The sequence below is a fragment of the Polistes dominula genome, unplaced genomic scaffold (assembly GCF_049000335.1).
Source record: "Polistes dominula isolate Pdom_NZ unplaced genomic scaffold, Pdom_raw_medaka contig_373, whole genome shotgun sequence".
In the NCBI taxonomy this organism is placed as follows: domain Eukaryota; kingdom Metazoa; phylum Arthropoda; class Insecta; order Hymenoptera; family Vespidae; genus Polistes; species Polistes dominula.
Window position 1 is genome coordinate 7178561 of NW_028300899.1, and position 27210 is coordinate 7205770.

The 27210-nt window shown below is 38.0% G+C and overlaps 3 protein-coding genes across 29 annotated transcripts in view; all 3 read right to left on the minus strand.

Annotated features, from left to right (window-relative positions):
• Window positions 1-4662, minus strand: part of LOC107067603 (PDZ and LIM domain protein Zasp) — a 29254-nt gene extending 24592 nt beyond the window's left edge. The window contains exons 1-2 of one of the 8 annotated variants that reach the window (XM_089179410.1): window positions 4210-4399; window positions 3730-3862 (exon numbers count right to left, since the gene is read on the minus strand). In XM_089179410.1, coding sequence (XP_089035536.1) covers window positions 3730-3834 — 105 coding nt within the window. In that variant the 5' untranslated portion in view covers window positions 3835-3862; window positions 4210-4399. Of the gene's footprint in view, window positions 1-3729 lie in introns of all 8 variants that reach the window. The other 7 variants (XM_089179416.1, XM_089179413.1, XM_089179411.1 and 4 more) reach the window with 7 other exon arrangements.
• A 2026-nt stretch (window positions 4663-6688) lies between these two features.
• Window positions 6689-15290, minus strand: LOC107067623 (uncharacterized). Of its 8 annotated transcripts, XM_089179407.1 has the most exons (12): window positions 15031-15289; window positions 13774-14790; window positions 13280-13431; window positions 12653-12722; window positions 12340-12572; window positions 11974-12271; window positions 9060-9645; window positions 8258-8578; window positions 8067-8125; window positions 7520-7683; window positions 7272-7434; window positions 6689-7128 (listed from the first exon to the last, which is right to left on the minus strand). In XM_089179407.1, the coding sequence occupies exons 2-12, from the start codon at window positions 13870-13872 to the stop codon at window positions 7072-7074; spliced, it is 2202 nt and encodes a 733-aa protein (XP_089035533.1). In that variant the 5' UTR covers window positions 13873-14790; window positions 15031-15289; the 3' UTR covers window positions 6689-7071. The 8 variants fall into 8 exon arrangements, 6 of the variants coding, with proteins under 6 accessions (XP_089035533.1, XP_089035534.1, XP_015178760.2 ...); XM_089179408.1 differs by lacking the exon at window positions 6689-7128 and having other exon boundaries at window positions 7296-7434; window positions 7511-7683; window positions 15031-15290; XR_016178864.1 differs by lacking the exons at window positions 6689-7128; window positions 8067-8125 and having other exon boundaries at window positions 7294-7434; window positions 15031-15287.
• Window positions 15291-15812: 522 nt separating this feature from the next.
• LOC107067625 (uncharacterized) lies at window positions 15813-26804 on the minus strand. 13 transcript variants are annotated; one of them, XM_015323286.2, is made up of 7 exons: window positions 26598-26803; window positions 18972-19052; window positions 18725-18833; window positions 18258-18465; window positions 17794-18152; window positions 16725-17461; window positions 15813-16416 (listed from the first exon to the last, which is right to left on the minus strand). In XM_015323286.2, the coding sequence occupies exons 4-7, from the start codon at window positions 18437-18439 to the stop codon at window positions 16132-16134; spliced, it is 1563 nt and encodes a 520-aa protein (XP_015178772.1). In that variant the 5' UTR covers window positions 18440-18465; window positions 18725-18833; window positions 18972-19052; window positions 26598-26803; the 3' UTR covers window positions 15813-16131. The 13 variants fall into 13 exon arrangements, with proteins under 13 accessions (XP_015178772.1, XP_015178770.1, XP_089035548.1 ...); XM_015323284.2 differs by having other exon boundaries at window positions 18903-19052; XM_089179422.1 differs by lacking the exon at window positions 26598-26803 and adding an exon at window positions 20037-20297.
• Window positions 26805-27210: the final 406 nt, after the last annotated feature.

The following is a 27210-nucleotide window of genomic DNA, read 5'->3' on the forward strand; positions in this document are numbered from 1 at the left end:
AAAAATAATCAAATAATAATATGCTCATGAATAAAAGAAGAATAATTTATTACAAAGGAACATATAGTAGCTAAAATTAAGGATGAAAATGTTTGAATAATAAGACACGCGCGTCTTAGGACCCAAAGTGTCCATAGGTGTGCGAATTGTGTCTTTTTAAGGATATTTCTTTTTTACAAAGAAAAAGAAAAGTGCAATGTTAACTAGGCTGAGTAATATAAACGCGATATTTGCGTTAAACCACCCACGTGTTGGCAGTTTACCAGCTGTTACCACATTCGTGTATTAACCTTTATCGGAAGGAACTCTCGTTTAACAGATTCAATTCTTTAACGTTTACTCTGATTCTCTTTTCGTATTGTAGATCATAAGAAGAAAAATTCTATCTTGTTATCTTATCTGAAATTTTCGATTTTCCTCTTGGCACGAAGCAGGAAGAACGTAAGCTTGTTTTCTCTCTCCAACGAATTTGAGTATTTAAACTTGGCGCCATTTCTTATTCACGCACACACCTCTATCTCTCTTTCTCTTTCTTCTTCATTGCGTAATTTTGATCCAAGAGAGACGAAAGCTGTGTGTAATGTCAAGTGCGCTTCTCTTGAACGAAATTCTTCCTGATCTCTAATCATTCTACGAGCTAGTAAGAATGTCTTTGAGGATAAAAACTAAACGCGCGTAAGATAATTTATATTGAATTTAGAACTCTCGTTGTCAAGCACAACCGGTACGGAAATATCGTATCATATTTGTTTTTTTTTAAATGTTAATTGAAAACAGTAACGTTAGAGAAGCAACGTTATCAAATGAACGAGGCCATAATCGAACGATAGAATTAGTAACGAGTTCTTCCTCGATGTGCGATAATGTTTATTCTAAGCATGTGCATCGTCCCCAAACGAAATATCGCATAACACGCAAGTGAGCGCCCACGTTACGCCAACTGCATCGCGCCTAGCGTAATCGCGGAAACTTGCATTGCAGTTTGGACGAATGAAAAGACTACGAATTCACTTCTATACTATACTATACGAGTTCACTGTAATACAATTTTTACTCTTTTAAGTTATGAACGAACGTGATTTTTATTTTTTTATTTTCCTTGACTCTTTGCGAAAAAAAAGGAAAAAACAAACAACCGGTAAACTAAACATTACGATAAAGTATAAAGGAAAGATAAATTTCCTCTCTCTCTCTCTCTCTCTCTCTTCAGATCTTATCTATTCTAGCTTCGCTACTTCTTTCGCATCTGTTCATATATTTACTCAACTCTAACATAAGTTAATTTATGATTTTGTAGACTTATTAAAACTAAAAAACATGGTCGGTTAGTTTTCCGGCTCTTTTTCATTTTTTCTGTTAAACCGCGAAATTGTGATTAGCTCCGTAAAACTAAACACACTTTTGTTTATCGCTTCGTTTGGCCTTGGATTATTAACGACCGTACACGTAACTTCTGCATTTCGCTAACGATTAGTTTAAAAAAAAAAAAAGGCTATAGGCAAATCGTCTATAGGCAAATAAATAAATTGAATTTGAAAACTGGATTAGAGATATAATTCATTCAATATAAGTATTATATTATTAATCGATAATTCGCGAACAGCATCCGTTTTAGAATGAACGATGTGTTAGACGAGCACCCGTAAACTTCCTTCGCTTGTCAGAGATAAATGTCAAAAGGCGTCTATTAGAACTTCATCTTGGACTCGAAACTAGCTCTCTCTCTTTCTCGGATCGGACACGTGATGATATTATACTAGGGCAGATTGAAATGAGAAAACGTATGCATTTTACAAGCTATTATATTTTCTCGTACGATCGTAACGATTACGTTGAATAGAATCTGCACGAAATTGAAAAATCATTTCTTGCAAAATTGTTTTGACTTAAGAAACGATTATATTTACTTCCGCGAGGAAAGATTATATCTAAATAAGAAAGGTAGAAAGAGGAAGATAAGTAGATAAATAGAGAGATTCGCACGAAGCTGAGCTTCGTCGTCGTCGTCGTCGTCGTCGTCGTCGTCGAGCGGGGCTCGACCCGGCTTGCGAGTTTCGCAAAGGCACCTTCTAGAAATAGAACGCCCAAATAATTTGCCTCGGATTACCAGCGACGCGTCGGTTCCCCTTGCCCTCCCTTCCACCATCTCCCTTACGTTTCCTTACTTTGACGATAAGTTACTTCGACTTTTAAACTCTACTTCCGTCATTTTCTGAATCTTTTATATCATATTTCTTATAATTGATTTCATTCGAAGAAAAAAATATTAACCGGTTAGTTGTTCGTTAAGAATCTCGTAAAGATAAATATCGTTGAATTATTTATTATCTTTTATTCGTATTAATCGATTAGCATTATGTGCAGAGTTTACGAATGAAAAAAAAAAAGGAAAGAAAGAGAACGTTTGCAAAGAGTAATATTCTTCTTGTTCTTCTTTGAGTGGGTGTCTCAAAGGCAAAACCTTACATCGCACTCATATTTCTCTCCTTTCCGAGAAAGCCCGAGGGCGGAATAGACGGCCGTATTTGCGGCATCGTAAAATAAACGGAGCACCGCTAAGAAGAAGGCCAAGTTCGTAACATCGATTACAGATATACGATTGTATAAACGAACACAAAAAATATCCAATGGGTTTTTTCATCTTATACTATCTTATGGTGGACTAAACTAATCCTTAATCGTTGTTCTTGTGTTCAATGAATTTGTACTATTTTAAAGTATAGTTTTCAAGTTCAAATGCGATCATTCGTTCTAGTCTGTCGACTATGATGAGAAGATGATCCTCCTTTCTCAATGGTGAGATTTATTCAACGATCTCGTTCGCGAGATCCATCGATCGATCGATCGATCGATCGATCCATCCATCCCCCTTTCGTCTCGTTGTAACATGGGCCAAAAGCATCTCGTATTACCAACTCGTTTCGTCGCCAAAACACGACGACGGTTGTTGCGACGAGCCGAGCGTTTCGCGCGTACTTGGCAACGATTTCTGCCGATGCGCGTGAAATAATTTGGCGTTAGTTACCACTCTACGTAACTTACGTAATTCCTTCGTCAACTTTACACGGACTTGACTTGACTTAACTTGTGTTATGTTGATGATGATGTAAAGGGTGGGATGACAAAAACAAATCCGACGTTTTAACTCGTGACCATGGCTTTCGATTATTCATACACACATTTAAACGGATAATCCTAATTACATTTTGAACAAACTTGAGACACAAAAACGTGTGTTTTCTTAGTTTCGATTGTTAATGACGAAGATGATTTTGTTGAGAAACTATTTGATATGACTAAAGAGATGTATGCACGCGCGTTGTAAAAAAAAAAGAAAATACGATAAATTTTATATTCAAGAGATTTGAAAAGGATCAGTTAAATCGTGCAGCTCGAGAGATCCTTGATCGAGAATTGAAAAAAACTAGGCGCCAGTCGTGTGTCGCGGTGTCGTTCGACTTTCCACATTCGCGAGGATAATTTTGTCTACAACCGGATTTCCTAAGATACGAATACGAGAGCTTGTTATTATATCTTAGATACGGTAGCTCGAGTAAATGGAAACAACTTGGCGTTAATAGAGCCTTCTACGCACTACAAATTTTCATCGCTTAATCTTCAATTCACCGACACGCCTTCTATCCTAACAAATATATCCAACCGATATCTCGTAAACTCCTTGAATTATACGTATACATTGTTAGAAGAAATAATAATGCGCAAACGTACCTTTTGTACGATCAACGGTGTACCGAAATCCTTGCCACCTTGAAGACGAAATCCCCATGGTGATCCATCGAAGCGGGAAAGTTTGACGCTTATCAGCTGTGCCATATCACTGAACTCGTTTGATCCCTTTTCTCTTAATAACAATAACAACCAAAAAAAAGGTAACTCTCTTCTTCGCCGACAACTACTACGTTATCTTATCCAATTTCAAAATCGAGGTACAATTCCAAAAGGAACAACGAAAAATTCAAATCCTAACGTTCTTAAATAAAAAATCAATTAGAGAACGATTTGACGACGATGACGATTATTATTCTTTTTTTTTCTAATAACGTAGAGGATATCTCGACTATTAAAAAATTATTCACGTAAAGCGAATAATAATATATTCTTCGATCTGTCTGATTGCAGTACGTGCGTGTGTTTGATTAGAAAAAAAAAAGAAACTATTCCTCTTCGTGTAATAACACGTTAACACACCGATGTATCTTTTATATTATTCTTCCTCGATCCTCGTCGATCGACGTTCGGGAGCTTACTGGAGGGAGCAGCGCGCGCTCTTGAAAGAGGAACGGCACAAACGTTCCCGAAGAACGCGCAGGCCGGAGTAAAGGTAGCGGAGGACGGTCACTCGGCCAGCGGGGCCTTACGTGCGATTTCGAATGCTACAATCACGGAGTGGAGGAACGAAGCAGAATACCGTCCAATCCTCGAGGGGGGACAGGGAACCTCTTGTGTGTATATATGTATATATGGATGCTACAACAGAAAGAGATAGAACATCTTCCTCTTCCTCTGCTTTTTCTGCTTCTTCTTCCTTCGACAACGACAACAACAACAACGACAACGACAACAACAACAACGACAACGACGACGACACAACGACGATCCTGCTACTTCGACATTCTCAACATTTTACTTGCTCCTTTTCCTTCGAAAACTTTTTCTTCTTCTTCTTTTCCTTCTTCTCCTTCTTCTTTCCTATCTCCTCCCGTAGCTTCGCAAACAAGAACACTTTTGCCGATCTATGCGACATGCTGCGTTCGCACTTTTATACGTTTATTTTTTTTCCTTCCTTTTATGCGATTTCACGCGAGGTTCGTCAGAAATTATTAATAATAATAATAATAAAATAAAAGAGAAAAATGTAAGTGTCAGGATCGTCGACGTTTCTTCTTGTTAGCCTTTTTTTTCTTCGTTTTTATTCCGTTCGGCATATGAACAACGAAAATGTATGCAAAAGCGAAGTCATATGAATCGACGTTACCGGATACTAGCTTGTGCATGTATCGCATCCGCGACAATAAAAGGAACGTACTTAAATACAGAAACACGTCTGGTATCTTCCCTAGCCATTTGGAAGATCCTACCGCGATATGAGGGTGGACGAGGAACGCCTTAGTCATCGTTCCTTGTCGTCAATGGGTCATCCGGGGTCATGAATGGGATGAACAGCCGTTAAATAAATTCTTCCATGATATCGAACATTTCTTTTATCCTGTTTAACTTGCTTATTGACGTATCATACTTGGCATTGAATTTCCATCAAGTGATGAGATTCTCCGCACCCAAAAAATCTTCAAAAAACTCTGGAAAATAAAAATTATCTTAGTTCAATATTACAAAACGGAAATATACTGTGAATGAACTGAAATTGAATGTTTCTCTTGTATATGATTATCTAACTTCTTTATCAGTTTAAGATGGTCGTTATCTGTAGGGTGAGCTTCTTGAAAGATAGTTGGAAATACAGGGAAGACACGAGACGGATCTGGGGACTGTTAAACTTCATAGGAAGTGAAAGAAAGAGGGAGAGGGAGAGAGACCTGCATCATCCCAGGTGCAAGTTACGGCTAGGTGCTCGACTCGACTGGACGACGACGACGACGACGACGACGACGACGACGACGGCGGTTGAACCGTTGCATGGTTCTCTCTCTCTCTCTTTTCTATTTCTCCTCTTCGTAGCTGCATTCTGCGCCGGTGGCGGTCACGAGGGCGCGAACTAGTTCGTGAATCATGCCTAGAATGCTTTACATAAATTGCTCGGAGCCGACGTCACGCTCACGGAGCGTAAGCACCGGCATCGTCTACTAACTGCTCCACCAGAACAAGAAGAAGAAGAAGAAGAAGAAGAAGAAGAAGAAGAAGAAAGAAAAAAGGAAGAGAAAGAAAAAAAGAAAAAGAAAAGTAAAAGGGGACGAAGCAGGACGGAGCGGACGTTAAGGTAGACGTGACTCAGCGCGGATCATACGCGTTACCACGAAACCAAGTGAAGGAACTTCTCGGTAATCCCGGAAAGGTGAAAGTAAGTACGCAAGACTCATCCAAGGAAGTAGCGGAATCACCTCCGGAAGTGCCTCCGGCATCGAACGGCAAAAGTTTCTTCTTCTACTTCTCCGTTCTCTCACCGACTTCTGATTATTTCGCTGACGTAGCTTCTGTCAGTGCCAACAACGAAATATACGTCATCGGTTAGCCTACTTTTGGAGGACCTCTAACGATTACGTATCTTACTTCCAAATGTTTTCTCTTTTCAAATTTAAGATTAGTTGTTTCTGCTTTACATTTTCACAAGTTTTCTTACGATAATCGACATGATTAAATCTTTTTTATTTAGAAAGGTGTGAAATATCTAATAAGAACAACTCGAACAATCGTTTAAAAGCTTCCGAGTAGATAAGATTAATCAGCGGTTACAATATTGTAAGCAAACCGCGGAATAAGGTCGTTGCTTTTATTCTCTGAATTGGTTAATGAATTTAAATAAAAAATAAAGTAATTAAAAAATACTTTAGACCAATATGGTAAATATCACATTTAAGTTTGTAATTGGTTCCAAGAATCGATGAAACTTTGAATATTATAAACGCTGACTTGTTTTAATTACTTACCGATGTATTTCCTCTTTTATCGTCGGACAACGAAATGTCCCTAAAATAGGTAACGTGATAACGTGTACAAAGTGAATTTTTCTTTTATTAACGTTATACACTTAATCCTTAATCGAATTTTAAACCGAGAAAGCGCTTAAATACGTAATTATGTATTTATGGGTGTATATAAGGGTATGTGTGCAGAACACACGTGCTCTTACACTCGATCGCATTTTTAATCTTATGGTTAACGATCAAATACTTCTACGTATTTATGTAAAATCATTGGATAAATTAACGTTCGATAATTGAAATGATTTTTGATGACATTCTGTCTGGTTGCTTGCCTTCGAAAAATTCTTTCATCGGTTGGTTCTCTCTTGCGACACGACTGCTTTTCATTTCTTTATTTCGATACTCGATGCGACGACGTTCGATGATCTCATTCAAGTTGACGTCTCTTCCATTAGTGACTAATACTTCGAGTACTTCTGTCATCAGCAAGGCTGAACGCCGGTGATCTCTAAAAAAGATATTAAAAAAAGCTTTGCTGTGGTACGTATGCATGTATGCTGATACGTGCAAGAAACTCGCTTGCCTTTCATTAACTAAGAATCGTTTGTCTCAGCAGGCTTCCCGTCATCTGAATTTACATTAAAAACTTACGACTCTCTCAATTATGTCCTCGGCAGCGTTTACTTTGGGAGGCCTCGCAGGTATACCTTTCTTCGGCTCGCGTTCCATCTTATGAATCATCTTATAGACACTTGAGTTCATCAGATGATCGTAGTTTGGTAGATTTGTTTTCTCATATTTCTTAAAGTTTACCCTGCAAGTATAAACGTTTCGAGAATAAATGGAACATTTGGTTAGATGAAATGTACGATTAATCGATAATTAGTAACCTCCATTACCCCAACGCTTTTCCACGAATGACTTCTGCCTGTGATGATAATACTTCGGCTATCATCTCGTCGTTGAAGAAATCATTTGGACATCTCCATCTACGACCGAATGTTAACTCCAATTGTTTAGCCTGGGGCCAAAGATCTTGCGAATGTTTTCTTCCTTTCCTGTACTATAAATTTAATGCACGAATTAGAAAATGTATTAGAAAGAATTCGTCCGATACAGGTGTGTATTTAAATACGAGAACACATAGAGAATACAATCTTTGATTGTAGACGTTCCAAGGTTGCACGTGCCACATGGGAAAAAATATTATTTATTATAAATCTATCTTATAGATTAACCTAAGAAAATCATAAAAATGAAATTCTATTGGAAACGTTAAATACGATACGAAAGGGAGATAGTTCGACAAGAAGAACTGTTTGAACAGTGAACGTGGTATAAAATGCATGGTCAAAAATGTTTGGAAATATTTTCCAAAAACGTTTAACACAAAAAAAATATACATTCCAGTGAAACATAATATCCTCATATCCCTCATTCGTATACCTGCAACTCCTGAATAACTTGATCTTTTGGCGACAGGTTTGGATCTGGTTCAAAACTACCTATAATGGTGCATAAGAAGGTAAAATAACTATAGTTCCTCGTTATTTCAGGTGGACATGCTTCGTTGGTAATAGAAAGGTAATGGTAATTAAGTTTATAAGTTAGAGTTAAAAAATGAAATGCATATTTACCATAAGAAGGTGTTGGACTCGCGGTTCTCGATCTCGACACTCTGGTCTCGTAGGAAACAACGAATTTCTTGACCCTACTACCACCTTCATCATCGCTACTTTTTACAGAAATCGTACCATCCAATTCTCTCGTTTCAATTTCTTCTTCATCATCCTCAGCCGGTTCTATTATCTGTGGTGGTTCTTGCGACATGGCAGTCGATGGTCGTTCAGATCGCACGTCATATTCTTCTTTGGTATTTTCTTTAACGTCTTCCGTTCTAGGTGGTGATTCTTCTTTCCTTTCTCGAGGACATTGGTTTGTAGCGGCGGCTTCCTCTTCTGAAAATACACGAGTTTAGTCAATAATAGAATATGAGTGTATATTTCTGGAAATGTCAATGACAAATTTTTGACAAATTGAAGCTTGAAAGATTCGAAGGTAATTTGGGAACATTATCGTAAAAGCAAGAACCTTCCGAATATACATTTATATTTAAAGATATTCATAAGTAAACAAGACGAAAATAGCATTTGAGAAATATTGAGTCCAAGCCCCACGAAATTCCATTGAACGGGATTTATAAACAGTAAAAATACTTCTAAGCAAAATGCATATTAGATGTATCAACCCATTTCCTCCCAATGACGATCCCGTTTACCGACAAAAATCGCTTAAGATCATTTAATCGTGATCCAGAATGAGTGGTTGGACGATTTGGCAATGGAAGTCGTGTGTGTCGCGAATTGGCTAGTGTTCAGAAATCTCGTTCATCGACTTTGGAATGGAAAGTGAATAAAATCGATCAAGGCTGATTTTCACCTGCCGATCCACGACGACTGCTAACAGTGCTGCCTCCGTTTTGAACGCCGCTCAACTCCATGATCACCCTCAGTTGCTCCGACACGACCCTAAGGTGATTCTCAATCTCGCTGGGTAATTGCTTCAGGGCTAGCAACTGGCTCTGCACGTTCTCCAGTTGTTTTTCGAGGTTTATCTCCGTCCTCACAAGCTCCTTAATCTTCTCCCGATCGACCTTGCTCGCAACTTCAGCCATCTGTCTCTCGATACCAGCAAGAATTGGTTCCTCCCTTCTACTCTGCTTCTCCTCCTCCTTCTCCTCCTCCTCCTCCTTCTGTTTCTGCTCCTGTTCCTTCTCTTTTTCCTCTTTTCTCTCCTCCTCCTTCTCCTCTACCTTCTCTACCTCAATCTCAACAGTTTTCTTCTCCTGAAGATCCTCCAAACGAACGTTCGGATCTTTTCCTTCGATAGTAACTTCTTCGATCTTCTCAGTGGTCACGTCTTGCGTTCTCTCGAGCACTTCCAACTTTGATTCCGGACGCGAATTTGGTGTCTTAGCTCCGCTCGATCTGCCAGTTAAATCCGGAGTCCCTGCCGGGGTCGTTGCCTGAATACAACAATTTCTAGTTTCCAATTTGGAAAAGAACTTTTATCTCGTTGCGTGCAAAAACAAATAGAATTTATGCAAGAGGCAAGAAGATGCATTTTATATTTATATATAAAAAAGAATACAGTGGACACAATTATTATCCCTCTTGCATGTATACTCTATGTGTTAATGGCTAACTTGTATCTTTGATTAATAAATAAAGAACACGGTTACGACACGACTCACAATCTCATTTATTAATTGATCCAGTTGGCAATTAGTATTCGATCTAATTCGAACGATCGAATGCTAATCGGATTACATCTGGAAATGTGCGTTTTTTTGTGAGGTCTGTGCAATGAGCGTTCTATTTGTGTCGGTGTATAGATGTGTGTATATATTTTTAGTAACATCGACGAGAAAAACGCATAGAGACATGCAAAACATAAAGATTATCAAACTGGGAAGACGATGATTTATTTGAAATTGATATATTTCATTATACGGGGTTAAGGGAAACATAAACGCACGTTTCGAGATACATTGATACGTACTACTGTTTTACACTCCTCCTACTTTTACGATTATTTTTTTCGTTCATTTATTCTGAGAAAAAGGACAACTCTTAAATCCTAATCTAAATAAAGTTTCGAAAAGCGAAATGCAAAGGTGTCGATTAAAATGCATTTATAGGAATTCTAATGACAAGTATCTTGTTCCGATCGTCGATGAATGAATGTGCGAAAACATAAATATCGAAAATATATTTTCAAATTAAAACATAAAACAGTCCGATTTTATGTTTCGCCCTAAGACACATTGAAATGAAAATTAAAGTAGATTTTTCTAATAGATCGTCTACTTATACATGTACAACAAAACGACGGACGCACAGGGAATGAAAGTGTAGGCTACGAGTTTGGTAAAATCGACGCCGATGTGATTGGTCAGGCCCTTGTAAAGTACGGTAGGCACGAATGACAACCTTCGACGAGCTTCGTAATCGTTTTGACGATCAAGAATCTTTTGGTCGCACGTCTTGGAGCTATCATCGGAGAAACGAACGCCATTGTCAAGGCCACAGAGTCGAGCGAGTGAACCGAGCCAGCCGGTGGATTCCATGGGGGAGTCGACCTTGACGACCTTGGACGATCTCGATAGTCTCCTGGCACCACGATGAAACACTTCGGCGGAGACGAACTCGCCGGTGGATCGTAAGAACTTGGAAAAGCCTCCTCTTTCCTCTTCGTTCTCAAGGAGCACGTCCTCATCGTTTGCCGGTTCGCAATCGTATGAGATCGAATTCGATAGAGATGCATCAAGGTCGCCGTTCGTTGGCCGACCTTCACGCCAACCAAGGATCTTCGAGGTCGCCTTCTCGGCCAGGTTCCCGAGAATCTCGAGATTACGTATGATCGCACGTTCTCCGTAGTGCGCCCGATCGTACGAACATCTTCTTGAACGAGAAACCTTCGTTGAGAAATCGAGTTGTCCGTCCGACGATCGACGTCTCGTTGATTCGACAAGACCTGTTAACGTCGAAACTAAACAACGCTCCAAGTATCGACCCTTGAGTTTAATCAAACTCGAGCGTCGCCTACCACCACTCACTTTGCCATCTTTCTTCTCCCTGCCAATGGAAAATCTTCCTAAATCTACGGGAATAGAAATTTCCTTGATAAGTTCGATCAATTTTTGTACGTCTTTTGCAAGGACGCGCTCGAAATATCTCGCTCTAGGACAGAGCCTGCGCCGTTTTTGCATCCCCGTAGTGGTCTTCCTTTTCTCAAGGAATTCTCCTCGAAGAGAATTGGCCAGGAGTCGTTCGGCGTATCGTGGCTTACCGAATCTTCTTCTTCTTCCCTTGGTAATATCGTTTCTCTTGGCAAAGAAAAGCTTGAATATCGATTTGAACCAGGTGTCCTCTCGTTCGAGATAGGTCTCGATGTAACGACCCTTTCTTCTTATTATTCCGAACGTCCCGTTGGGAGAAGATTTTCCCAGAATGAGTTCGAGAAGATAGGCTAAAGTGATTCTGTCGGAATTCTTAGGATATCCGAGAAGGGATCTCTCGAAGTAACGAGCTCTCGTGTAAAAACGTTTCGGTTGGATCACTGATCGTCGTATGGTTAGAGAAGGAAGACACGTGGGAGGACGAGGATTAGTAGCAGAAATTTTAATGGATACGAGATCGAGAGTAGTGTCCTCTTCGATGTCTGGGGAGTCGTTAAATTGGATCGAACACGGTAGAGGAGTTTTAAGGAGATCAATCTTGTCCTCGTGAGAGAGGGCTCTCCCAATTTCATTAGACTCTTCGTTAGACTTCTCGAGGGCGTACATGTTTACCTCGAAAGTTGGTTCAGGCGTGTCGAGGCTTCCAGGTGGTATCAGACCCTTCTCCACCAAGCGTGCTATCACGCTTTTCTTCGACTGCTTCTTTATAACTACTCTGTACGGTTCTCCCTCGTCTGGTTCGCGAGGTTTAGCCTTTGGTATTGGTCGATTCGGCTTCTGTAAAAAGGTTGAAACGTGATGACGTTCCTCTATGTCCGGTGGTGGAGCTGTGGCGATGTTTTGAAGCTCCTCCAAGACCTTAGAATCTCTCAAAGCTGTCGCACGTGGCCTCAACTTCTTGAAATTTACCCTGTTGATTAAACCTATCCTATATACAAATCTTTTCAAATTTATCATTGAAAAAAGCACACAATTTACCCTAAAACACCCTTGTCAGGAAGCAATTCTTCCTCCTCGAGAATCAACTGCGCGATCTCCTCGTCAGTGAGATTTTGATTAGGTATAATCTCGCTATTGGCGTCTTTCGGCTTGTCAGGCAATTCCTCAACCTTCTCCGGTGTTGGTAAACGTTCAATCGGTATTTCACGTTGCTCTAATACCGTTTCTTCCGATAATATTCTCTCCGGGAAAACTGGCGGCAAATCTGCTAGCTGTGACAAAATTGAACGTTCCAATTTGACCAAAATTTTTTGGATTTATCTTTTTGTTTAGAAATAAAACAAGAACTTACCGGAATATTATACGGGACAATGTTCTCGTCCGATATACCTTCAAGAGCCTTACGCGAACCTTCTCCCTCTCTGAAATGAAAAGAAAAAAAAAGGTTGATACAAATATCGTGTTTCACGTTATTAAAATCCCATGGGATTTTGACTTACAACTTCCTCTTTAAATATGAACGAGGATCAGACGTTATTAAATTTTGTTTTTTCCTTTTCGTGTGATCCCGAGCGCGAACGAAAAGGTAATGAAGAATCGGCAGAGAGAAGGAGGGAGGGGTAGCGCGAGTGCGGTATGAAAAGCCAGTAATAAAATCGCCAGCGACCAATGATAAACAGATTTCATTCTGGGTCACCTATTTATAACTGGTTGCAATACATTGCCACACGTAGACCCTTGTGTACGCACCGGGATATTCTGGCTACTTTGGATTATATATAAAACCAGAGAGAGAAAGATAGAGAGAGAGTGACAAGCAAGTGTGCACTTTGACTTGTTTTTCCAGACTCGTGGTTGTTCAGAAAACTCCCTTGATTATTGGATTCGAGGTGAAAGAAATGAGCACACATAAAAACACGCGATTATTGTATCGAGATTCGTATCGAGAAAGTGTTGAACTCCTAATGGAAATGCTTACCTTTGTACACCAAGAACGAAATTGTTGCCTGCCAGTTTGAGAGCCTCGTGTGCTTGTCCATGCGTCAAACCGCTGATCGGTTGATCGTTTAATCTTACGACAACATCGCCTACTTTTATGCCCATACATTCTGCAAGACTCTCTTCGTTAACCTGCAAAAGAGAACAGCCAAGAGAAATTTATCGATTCTTGAAAATATGCATTTAAATTTGATTAATTGACGTAAATGTTCTCGAATAGAAAATATATGGGTCGTAGAAGTTCTCGCGAATCGACCATTGCACTTTTAATTAAACGTCAGGAATCGGTGTGAACCGTTCTCATCAAACTTGGCACAACTTTTGGATGACACTACTTTTGGCTCGAAATAACGTCAAATGCCAAAGCCGAGTTCGATCGTCTTTAAAAAAGCGCAGATCGATTTACCTCAAACGTTTGAAATATTTGATCGATGATTAAACAGAAAGGAAAAAAAATTAAAAAAAGATACATACTTTGATGACAGTCAATGGCTGGGGAAAATCGCTCCCACCCGCTAGTCGAAAGCCCCATGCCGTGTTATCGAATTTTGTAAATTTAATGTTAATCGCCATGCTGCTCTACATCTGAAATTACGTTTTATATAAGATTAGTATATATTAGTTGAGTATTATACTAAAGCGTTTGCCCACGTAAACATGGAAACGTTTGACGGAAATGATATGATATCGTTAAAACAAAAATGCACAGCAAATAACTACTCATGCGAAGAGCCCATCATAAGTCCTATTTTTAATCTATTTTTAATCTATTTTTAATCACCCATTTCTTCCTCTCTTCCTGTTTACCAAGATCCAGCGTAGGAGGAATGAGAGAACAAAAATATATAAGAGTAAACAGATCTTCAAATATTTTCACGACATATTTGTGATATCTTTTATCTCTAAATTTATATCAAAATAATTAGTTATCAATCGTTATCGAAAGAAAAATGTATTTTATTTGATTTCTTCTTTTTTAAGTGAAGCATCTCGGTAGTTGCACGCAAAAAGGAAAAATCTTTATCGACCTTTCGTTGGCTGCTGACTCGACCAATTCGTCTTGTGTACGCGGAAATAGACGTAAGCAAGCGCGAATGTAGTCGTCATTAGTATAAGTGAGAGATAAATAAGACACACGGCAATTGTCTATCATTATTCATATTACAACAAAACATTCTCTCTATGTATCTACTATCTAAGCTTACGAATTTATTTTGCATATCCCTTGCAAGTGAGTCTTCTATATAAAGACATTTAAATCACGATCTCATATGTTTATCTCCTATTACACCTTACCCCAAACTCTCACGTGTGTTATTTCGTGTTATCACGTTTAAAACCTACGAGTTTAATTTACATCAACCTGAAGAAAATTATTTTACGTCCCAAGTCAACAGCCTCTTCTTCATCCAACAACGGTTGATTCTTCTTCTCTTTCATTAATTCCAAACGCTATCGTTCGAATTGTTATTCCATTAAAATGAGATGATCCTAAAAGCGCACGATATCTTAAGAATGTTTCACAGTATCCAGAATCAGTGTATCAGTCACGTGAAAAGAGATCCCATCCCTTCCCTTTTACCTTACGTAAGCTTTTTGCGATATTGTCTGTCCACACGTGAGTTATCGTTCTTCCGATATAATTCACGAAAGTATATATGTATATCTGTGTGTGTGTGTGTGTGTGTGTATGTGTGTGAGAGAGAGAAGTAGAAAATGATGAGTACTTGCCAGAAATAAAAGATAAATAGTGCAAGCGAGAGAGAGCACACTGACAAGAATACGTTGATCACTGAATTCAAAGACGACTGAAGTTGCGAGAGCAAAGCGAAGAAAGAAATGAAGCTTTCGTTCGTCCAGTGTAAAGCAACGAAACGCGCAAGTTAACGGAACGGAACGGAACGGAAAGCAAGGAAACGCGCCCGGGCAACGGCCCGGCTTGAGCAGTCCACCGAAACGGTGTCACAAAGAGCTTTGCCAGAAGACTCGATCAACGACGCTCGACTTACAAGACGCAAATACACGGCTTCTCCGTGTCCCTTCTCGTACTTTCCGAATGCTCGATCTATTTACTGATCGATCTATTTCAATTTGAGCCTCGATTTCCGCGACAAGTTACTCTTCGGTAATGCTTCGATAATACTTTACTGTAATCCGGCCCTTCAATTTTTCTTCTTTTTCTTCTTCAGCTTTCTCCAATTTTTCTTCTTCCTCTATCGACTTTGCTTCCTTCTACTTACGCTGAGAATTTCTCTCAAGCGTAAAAGAGACGAGACGAGATACCGTCCTCGTGTCGATTCTAATGAAGGTTCGATCTACTTGCCAGAGTATATTTATCAACGTAGACGAGTAGGTAGGGGTAACTGTGAAAATGTATTTCTAACTGTAGGAGAAAGAGAAGGAGGGATGATGGGTTGTACCTGACTCTTTTTCGACCATTAAAGATTATACTGTGAGATAACAGAACGTACACCACAATCGTGTTCCGTTCACCAGAGGATGTAATCGTATCTTTTTATCGTTACTTTTTCTTTATTTAAATGCGCTTGTTTTTTTCGGAATACACACAACATCATTTTAATACAAAATATACAAGGACATGGTCACAGCCATATATTGCTTGCACAGGACCCCTTTATATGAACCCTGCGGATTTTTGTTTATTTTGTATATTTATTTGTTTCTTTTATTATTATTATTTGACTTAATTGGTATAAGGTACTGAAAAATATATACGTACTTAGCAAAAAGTATCAGTCGCAAGACATTTTCGTTCTTCAACAACGGGAAGAAAAAATACAAAATAAAAAGAAAAAGAACAATTTGTTGTGTTCACATACTTCCAAAAACTTTTCGGCCTCTTGTAACCGACAACGAGACAACGACAACACTTAAAACAAAGAAGACTAGTCCGAATAAGGTAGTCAGAATTCTGCACCATTGCCGATTCCTTTTCGCTTTCGCAATAGCTCGACCCAAACGTTCGGCACGCGTGACATCCAACGTGAAATCCAAATCGCCGACGAATCCCCTCGTATCGCGATGATTCCAGGTACCTTTCGTCGATGGCACGACTATCCCTTCGTTCGAGGAACCACCGTCACTGGACTCCAGCTGCTGAAACATCGCTCTTTACACGTTGGTTACATCGACATTGTACGCGATAACTTGTTATGCGAATAAAATTATTGCAACCGGATAACATCAAGAAGCAAGCAGACTTTGACACCAACTCAATTTCGATAGCAAAAAAGCGTTCACGTTCAACCTACACCTTCTGACTTTATACTACGTGAAAGTTATTGCAAATGGAACCGGTCACATAAAGATAAGAAAACTTGTCCGTTAGAAAAATAAAATGAACATCGTAAAAATATACTATTTTCAATTCATTAACTTTGATCGTCAAACCAATACGAACTCACCATCGTGTATTCTGGTTCACCGGAAACAAGACCATTTCGATTTTGTTTCAAACCACCTAGTCCAACGACGTTGGCCTGTTTACCGCTATCTCCGATATGAACACTGGTACAAGTACTTAACTTCCTTCTAGATTGCTGAATAGATTCTTTAAAGCATTTACAGGTACACAAATCCAATGGTTTTTGACAATGAATCTCCGTAGTGGAAGAAGGAGTCTTCTTATCCAATCGTTGTCTATCATTTTCACGTCTTGACGATTCAATGATTTTATTTGATGGTTCGCAGGTACACCTAGACGTTGACCAAGCCGAATTGTGAAATTTACGGGTGCTACCGTAAACTTTAGAATTAACTGGATTTACCCTCGTCGATGACGAGCTTGAAGAATTTTTCGCACGACTTTGCAACGACGACGAATCCTTTCCCATAGATTGAGACGAATTTTGACTGCTCAGAATAGACGACGTGTTCTTTCCCCCATTCAACCATGCTGGATTGTAACATACGTACTCATAAATACTATTCTTCTTCAAGCTTATACCTTGAGCCACGGTTTTCGAGATATTTTGCAAAATCTCTTCGGGTGTCATCGTCGTTTCACCTTCTATTACGGAGTTCAATGTCCTAGATAATTCTAGAAGAATCTCGCGTGCCGACGTAGCCGTAGCTCGACCGTAATTCCAATCGTAGCACGAGTAAGTATACGTGCAACCACATCCGCAACACGTGTACATTCCTAATAAAAATAAAATAAAAAAAGGAATTCATTTATAAAACATCCAATCGATAATATTTATCCATGTTGAGTGAAACGTATTAACCTCTTGAAGACCTCTGCCACGTACGTTAACATTTCATTTAAATCCCACACTAAATTTATTTCCATTTACGAAACTGTTCAAGAGATAAGAGTATGCAATTTTATATATTGACTACTTTTTAATCAGAAATTAAAACCCAAGTATTTTTTCATCGAATATAAATGACGTTTCATTTATCTGATCTGCCATAAATAAAATGAACAATTTGGCCTTTAAAGAAGTTAAACCAATATCACAAATTACTCACTATCATATTCGGTTTTGCCGTCATCGTGGATACAAAATTCTTGCGGAACATTGGTAAAGACAGACGGCCAAATGGGACGTGGAATTGCTTCGCCTTCGTGTATCACTGCAAGACCTCCTCCGAGCTGATCTTTCATAGATTGCGGAGCTGTTGATCGAAAAATACTCTGGCCAGGTCCAGCAAACGCGTAACAGGAATAGGAACCTGCTGATAAAGGAGGCGAATGGCTCGAGTAGCCTGAACTCGTCGAAGTTCTGCAACATCGTCTTGGATTATTTCGCGTCGTCGTCGTTGTCGTCGTTGTCGTGGATCCAGCTACTAATCTCGATACTTCAGCATCCACCGAATCAGGTTCTACCCTGAAAACAAAGAAAATCTACGAGTTTGAATAGAATTTTTAAAATTTGTGATTTCGTCAGAGTTATGTTAGATTAGACAATAATTTAATTGATTAAAATTCTCACCATTCGACTTCGTGAAGATCGTTTCTAGATAGGGAATAAATGCTATCGGGGTTACAGGCGTACCGATCGTTCGGTAATTGTAGGGATGAAACGACGCCGTCTGGAATGATCCGGTTCCCAGTTGAAACTGTCAAGGCCGTTGCGATTGCGGCACCGGTACGGACTTTCTCGCGTTCGAGCATCCCCTGATACGGTCCAACAGTTTAACCTGAGAGTCAAATGGCTCGTTACAAGAAGGATTAATTATTATTAAACCTGTCGATTTGGTGCGAGGAAAAATTGAGATAAAAGAACGTAAAGACCAACAGACAAAATGTACTATGGTGGAAAGCACTTTACAACAAGGTTTCATTTTTTAAAGATAAATCGATAATCTAGAAAAATGTAAATTTATGAAAATAATAAAAAAAAGGTCTAAAATAAGAAACGTTTAATACTGTTATGAGAAATTGATAATCTTCGCTTACGTCCTTGGAACATTTAGCAGTGAATTTTGCTTCGTAAAATTACGTAAGCTTTCGAATGGTGCCGCGTAATTTACAAGGTCGCCGTTGCGTCCTCCACAAGTTGAATCCTCTATAAAAGAGAATTTCGTGAAAGTCGAGAGATCGTACCCCCGTGGTTCGTGGCCGATAACAATGCTACCGCATGGGTTGGATGCTGGTTCGTCCAGGGCGAGTAACCACCGCGGCATGCTCTTTTAGAACGACCTACCGTCGTTTTGGTAACGCACGGTCCTTCTTCTCTCTTCTGTCATCACCGACATCGGGACATTTTTCTTAATCTTCCTGTCACCTAAAAAAACAACAACTATCTTGGTCGTGGTTGCACGTTCAAACGTTCAACGCAAAGTTCATTGCTTTTGCTGTCTGAAAATAGTTTATAATGTATATTTATAGCTTCGTTAACCGCATAATGATGGTTGTAGAACGATCACGGGTCAGAGTTTTGTGGCTGCTCATAAAAGGCCAGCTGCTGCTGGTTTACGGTGGTGGTGTGTTTTCACCGAAAGACCGTACGATTATTCAACACTGACGCGAACAACTTTTGCGTGGTCGGACTCGTATTTTTCCGAGGAAAAGATAAACGACGCGAGTCTTGCCAAACGATGTAAATCTTAATTACCTATCGAGATTAAATAACGTCTGTCGATCAAATAAAAGATAAATTTGTAATCAAATTTCAATACAAGGGCGCGACGTTCAACACGCTGGGCCTTAAAGTTGTAAAATATTTATGTAAACTCACTCGGCTCTTGTTACAATCAATTATTTTCCTTTCCTTCTGCGTTCTCGTGTATGTACCGAATTATATGCATACGAATAATCGATGTTCTTAGTCACCTTTCATACGAAATACTATTTTTGTCAAGGGAAAAAATAATCAATGAAAAATAGACGATACTGTAAGATTAAAAAAAATAGATAAAATTGAATCTATGAAAAACGGTAGCACAAAATATATCGGTTGATGGTTGCAAACATACAAAATTGTACGCATACTCGAAACTCATGAATGCTATTATTTATGCTCGAGCTGACGCACGATGATTGATTATCGTAAAAGCGTGTATCGCAAAGAGATCGTGGGCCATGTGTCTACGAGAAACGGTAGTACCCATGTGAAAGAACAAACGCTTCTTACAATTAAAAGATCAACGTACGATAATTCATCTCTGACAGAGATCGTTAAGACACTATTTTCTTTATTCTTGATCCAGCACACACTTATATTAAAGATTTGTCATGCAATAAAAAACCTCGCTCGTTATATCCTTGCCTTTATTTTCTCAATCAAAGAGCTTTAGTTTCACAACAATTTTGTCGTTGAAAATAAAAGAGAAAATAAAATGTTCTCAGCGTGATTACTTCCTTTTCGTCAGAACCGTGCGAAAAGAATTTTGTTTGTTTTTTATTTTTTTTTTTTTATAATGCGATCGCTTTAACGACCTCAAAACTTTGAAGAAGAATGAGAAATATCAAACGTTCGCATCGTGACTCGTCGGCAGGTAGAACGCGAGCTACGATTTGTGATCGATGGATCTACAGCTGGATTCCAAAGAGTCTCGCAAGCTCCTACCGGTGTTCTTCACCTCCTTCACCTTATCCTTCTCCTTCCCTTGAGCTCCTCCTTCTCTTTTGTCTTGGCAGCATCGTGGGTGTCGTAATGGCTCACTGTGTACATCCATATGCGTCGTGACACTGCGAGTGAATCGACGAGGGAGATTATCGTATTCTCACCTCGTCGAATCCCCTTCTTCTTCTCACCTTTTCATCCATATAACTAAGACACCTTAACCAATGGCGTAATCGCGAACTAGAGAGAACTCTTGAGTCTATCGTATGTGCTATCTCATTCTCTCTTTCTCTATTTTTATCTATCTCGCTATCTTTATCTATTATCTAGCGTGTGTATTTTGCAAGAGACTTTTGCAAAAGGTGGGAAATATTTATTGCTAACAAGAGATAACACATATTTTGCAATAATTGATTTATACGTCCTCTTTATAAGAAAGAAAGAGAAAGGATTAGATCAATTATATGTGTAATACCTGTATAACACGCAACACGAATAGAAAAGATCTCGCGATTGATTATCTTTGTTCTACATCTTCGACGCAACTTCGACAAGAAAGTCTTCCACAAAAAAGAGAAATAATTAAAGGCTCCGATCAATCGTTAATCACGTAATCAAAGACGACAATTAAATCGAATCGATCGTAATCGAAGAAGAAAGTAAGATTGGCTGTTGTTGTTGTCTTGGTGGCTCTTCGATTAATGTCATCGAATCGAATGAGTCCGAAAGTATTTTTCACCGAAATATTTATCGATCCGGGCAGATGATCCGCAATTCAAGGTTACTTTCACATTCGTCATGTTCACGCAAGAAATTGGACAGTGCGTGCAAGAAGGCACGAGCCCGCTCACGTTACGTTATCCGGGACGTTCCAAATAAGCTGACACGAATACAAAATATCACCTCCTTTTTCTTAATGTTTTACTCTCAAACGAAGGACCACGATAAAGCTCGAACGTGCTTTGCTCGGTATCGTATGGCATGCATACATGCACATGTAAAGTATCGTTGAACGATCGAAGAAATAAACATTGGCACATCATCATTCGACTAAATTGCAAGAGAATTCGAGGGACGAATTACTTTACTTTATCGAAATAGCCAAGACGATGATAACATATTCCTTGAGTATCCTTTAACGAGTTGCTGAGATAGAATATTCCGCGACACCTCTCGTCGTAAATCAAGTTACAGAAAAGTCGCACGATCTCTTGGGATATATGTAAATGCATTTATGGTGAAATTCCAACAACGTAGTAACGTATAATGTGGGTACGTATATATGTTGGTACTTCTCCCATTCTACTCGTGAACAAATCCTTCGTTATTTTTCTCTCTGGGAAATATTTTCTACCCTTCCTCCTAAAGAATATATATATATATATATATATATATATATATATATATATATACGTCGATCCCAGTTGGATTATACGTAGGACTCGTATAACTCCGCTTCTTTTTATCTTCTCGACGACAGAAAATTTTCGACCTCGTAACGCTTTCTTTAATGGCCCAAATAAACACGATCTGAAACGTCGTTCTTCTTCCGTAAATTTCGCTATTTTCGTTAAATTCGCAAATCGATCGAATCGATCACAAATATCTACGTAATCGTACAGTGGTATGATGACGATGGTTATAATTTATAAGTCTAATAGAACGGAACAATGAACGAAAAGTAACATTGCTTACGCCATTTTCTTGGTACTTTTTAATTCGTATAGACGTAAGAAGAAAACAATAGAAGTGTAGGAGTGTAGGTAGTGAAATACTCCAATTAGCTAGTAGCATGAATATCAGCGTGTACGTCGTCACGACGGCCGGCACTCCGCACATTCTGGTACGTCGAACAGCGGGCACTTTCACGTCGGCACCGTCACCGTGTGGCTGGGCCCGCTCCTCGATGTTTACGTATTACACACAGTGCACCCTGGAATGTCGATCGACGTTACAAAAGCCGAATCGAGAGACGATCGAATCCTCGATCGAGATGTTTATCAAAACTCTTGTTACACATTCCTATTATTTCCTGTAACAATTTCTCTCATTTCCATTTAAACTATCCGTGAAATCGCAGAACCCATAACGATATCTCCATCTTCTAGTATGCTTAGTTAGAATCTAGAACATTATCTCATTGTCGTAACACATTCGTAGATATCTTTCAAGGAGTTCCAGTAATGGCATCAAGCTAAGCCAACGCGAGTGTTATTACATCCATGATAATTGTCATTACGAGTGTTATAAAACAACTCTCTCGGTGTCCTTATCTTACGTTACAGAAACTGAACACGCACGATCGAAGGTATCGAGTATCAATATATGTAGGTGCTAAGAAAGTCGTATATAGGAAGATCGGCAGAACGGGTCCACGAAACGCAGTCGCGAAAAATATTTGACTCGGCGGGGACTTTCACTCGAGCGCAAAACAGTACCGTCACGAGAATAAACGTCCCCCTTCTTCTTCGTTGGTCCTTTCATCCTTAACAAGAAAAGAACAGAGAATAATATTCGTATATTCTTTCTCTTCTTCTTGAAATCGAACAAAAGAGAGAATGAGAAAGAGAGAATTCACCTCGGGCTGTTGGCGCGGTCGCTGGACCCAAAAACAATCCACGCGACGACCGCTTTCACGGGCATCGAAAGTTTAAACGTGCGGCTGCTGATTTCTCTAATTGACCGGATGGATCATCGAACCGAAAGATTTCCATTCGAATTTTTTTTCTAATTTATTTTTATTCCTTTTTTACTTACTCTATCTGTCATGTGTGTGTGTGTGTGTCTCTTCAAATTTTATTATAATAACTTTATTACTGACAAATAATCGCACGAAATTCCATAGGTTTTTCAAGCCAATCAACGAAACTATGGAATGTTTTTCTTTTCGGAGAAAGTAGAAAAATAACAATAGCTTAGCAACCTTATAAACGCTAAGAATACACGCGCGTCAGGTTCGAGGTATTGATTACGTCAGTGTAACATAAAGGATAGATCTTCTCTCGTAGTAGTAATAAAACGTTTCTATAATACGAATGAACATGTAATAGCTGCACGTGCTTTCGCTACGTGTTTAGAGAATTAAAACACGTATAGAGTATCGTTTCTGCAGTAACAAACTTTTAACGAATTGATTTTAATTATACGATACGATGATTTTAATTAAACATCTGTATAAATCGTTGTTATAAAAAAATACATAGATCAATCATTTGTTGAATTTTGCCTATTTATTTTCTAAAGTTTTTAATATTGAAAAGTAATTGTTTATTAATTATGTATATTTCTTTCGTGAAATTGAACACCACTGATTAATAGCATTTATAATTATTTTCCATTTCTATTTAAGTGAAACTTGAAAGCGAATTTACAAACGTGATGTGTTCATTGCCGAACATTAATAATTTAAGAAAAATGATGTGATAGTCGAAAGTTTTACTCCTTCCTCGTGTAAATGTATTTTGAATGTATATATCTATGTTTGTATGTATGTAGGAAGAATAAAGACAGTCCAACAGCTATCATTCTCATTCATAATGATTGTAGAAAGTCTTCCGTACGTTGATAGTTGTTAAATTTCACGTCTTCTACGAATGACATCCTTATATCGTTCATGCCGATGGCTAATTCAATCTTAGAAAGTATAAACCGCAAAAATTAAATTTAATTTTTGGCACAAACATACAAACATATATACACAAGAACCGCAAGTGATACTTTAAACTAGACATTGCTAAAATATAAGAAAAATCTTCCAATTATGTCAATTATAATTCGTAAATGAGATACCTCATTGTGCCAACTTTCTATCCTGAAATTAAAATAAACCTAAACGATTATAATATTATTTATTCATACTAACTTCCTGACAATTACTAGAACTATAAATCGATGGTAAATCATACGCGCCACTAAAGAGAAAATTCTTATTTATTATACTAATACTATACACATTTATAAAACAGAAAAGAGGAAACGTAACTTGCATCGTTTTATGGCATGTGACATGCAAGATAAGTTGCAATGATTACATTCGATACACTTCCTCAAAGAAAATACTTTCTTTTAAACGAATTTGACCTGAACTTCAATATATAAGATTGAAATAATATTTCTTATCTATTATGACAGATATTGAAATAATCGATATTGAATGTTAAATAAAATACATCTAGATATAAATAGACAATTTTCTAAAATAGATATGTAATGGATAAAAAAAAGGTCGACGAGTATGAAAATCCGATGAGAAAAGAGATTGAGAAAGATCCAAAGGAGGCACAGAGAGAACGACCCTGACTTTTCGACCCGCAACACGGGAGCTCGAAAGAAGATCCATTGATCGTAAGACACCGTTATAATAATCTTCATCCTTCGACTTTAACATATATAGTAGCTTACTATCTACTCTTCGTAATTTCACAACCCTCGGATGTCATCGTAGCAAAGAAGAAGTTTCTCCAATCTTTCGAAAATGATTTATTCTCTTTCCGGTCTTATCCTTCCAACTCTTCCTCTTATTCTTATCAGTCATGTTTCTTCATCCTAATGTCTTTCACTTTCTCCTTTCTTTCCTTTCTCTTACGTGCGTTTAGATTCATACGAACGACCTTGTGCAATGGGAGGTGCTGTTCATCCGGTGAAATTAAAAGCCGTTATTTCTGATTTAACTTTACGAAATAATGATTATATTAATGAGACTTTTACTCAACTCGATTCGATCAGAACTGAAAGAAAAAGAATCTATCCTACAGTATGTTATGTTAACGTATTTCGGTTTTAACCAGCTAGAAATAGCTTTGAACATTGGGCGATCAAAAGTAAAAAAACGAGAGAACCTGGAAGAAGAAACGGAACGCCAGGCGTTACTTAATACAGGAGAAAAACCTGTCCCATGTTTTACGTAGAAAAACTAAGTTACGGCATACTCTGATATATATATATATAAATGTGTGTGTATCGATAAGTAACATCCATCGTTGTGTCCTCCTAACGATGTCACGCATAAAAAGTTTCGATTTAAGAAATGGGAAACCATTTCCTCTTTCTATCTATCTCGAAGCGTATAACTTATATAAAATAAGAAATAAAATAATAAAACATTATCGAGAGAATTTTTTTTATTATCATTATTATCATATATCATTATCTAGAGAATCTCTAGAATTTAATAAACGAGCTATTCAAAGGTCTGCTCTTCGACTAATGGAGCATCCAAAATATCGAGTGGTTATTCTTAGCATCGAATTCATATAAGACAAAAAAAAGTACATTTTTTGAAATAAATAAAATTAACTGGTTTCTTCGAAGCGACCTTTCCAAGATCTCGAAACACCTTTAAACGTATCTTTCAATGAATTATCCACTACTACCTTTGTAGTAATATCTCCCATTTTAATCTTGCAAATTATCGTGCTCAGCGAACCCTGAATAACGTACGTAAGTAGTAAGCAAGTACGTGTGCAGATTGAACGAAAGGGAGAGTCGTGAGAAAACGAAGGTGCCTTCGGTCTTTCGGTTGGTTGTTCTTACGATTATAACTGAATAAATAGTCATGAGTTCGATTTACACGGTCATTGCTTGCCTACGGAATTATCGACATATCTTTGACTCACATAAATAATGTTAACGTGATATGGGAAAGATATGTTAGAAAAGTAACATTCCTAAGTTTCCATGGAAATGAAACTTTGAAGTTGCCGCGCTCTGATAAAATGAAATCTCGTGAAAAAAATGTGTCTAACTCTATATATTAATTAAACATGAATCATTTCGCACTTTCAACGATCAAATCTAATTTTTTTTAACTTTACTTTATTTTGATAATTACTAAAAGGATAACGTAACATTTTGTTCTTATATCGGTCCCAATTTGTTCCTTCTTCGAAAAATACTTTACGACCGGTTACACTCGATGAAACTGATGCAAGCAATAAACCGGCCAACTACATGTTTTACCATAAATGCATTGCTCTTTCTCTTACACGCAATTAAGAAATTAATCCGTTGTAATCGTGTTTTATTATATTATCATTTTTCTATAATATCATCTCTATTTCGAAATTTTTGAAAAATTAATATTTGAAGAACTAATAGCTTCTACATCGAAGATAACTTTCAATACAATTTTCAAGGATTTAATAACATTTATAAATAAAATATAATAAACCTAAAAGTTGAATAATATTGAATAAAATAATATTGAAAATGTAATACATATGAAATAAGAATCTTTAGGAAAGATCCTATCATTCAACTACCTACCTACGACAAATTCTCTCGATAATCTTTCCTGTATGAAAGAGGATGTTGGCTGCTCGGAAGACGAAAACTTTCACGCGCGTACCAGACGCGTCTGTTAACACTAACAAGATGCTGCACTCGCGATCTCCCAAAAGAAACTGAAAGTTCTGTTTCTTAGTAAAGCGAACCTGGCCCACTAACTGCTCGCGAGTTTACCCGCGACTAGTCGCATGTGCGCGCGACCATTCGCTCCTTCGTTCATTCGTATATACATGAGCCAACCATCTCGCATCGAATGCAATATCTTATAAACTATAATATAATATAATATAATATAATATAATATAATATAATATCATATCATTAACAAGTTAATATATAATTTCAAGATAATCTTGATCACAATGACCAAGATGAAAAATAAACTAGTATTATTTAATTTCAGTAATAAATTCTTTACTTTCTTAAGCATTTCTATAAATAATAATTATTAATGATACTATTTTTTCAATTATAATATCATTCGATTAATTAAGCAAACAAGACTTACTATAAACAGTACTGTAATAGCATTCAAATTTGTAATGTTAGTTTAATAGATATATTATAAACTTATTTTTCTTTACGTATTGCC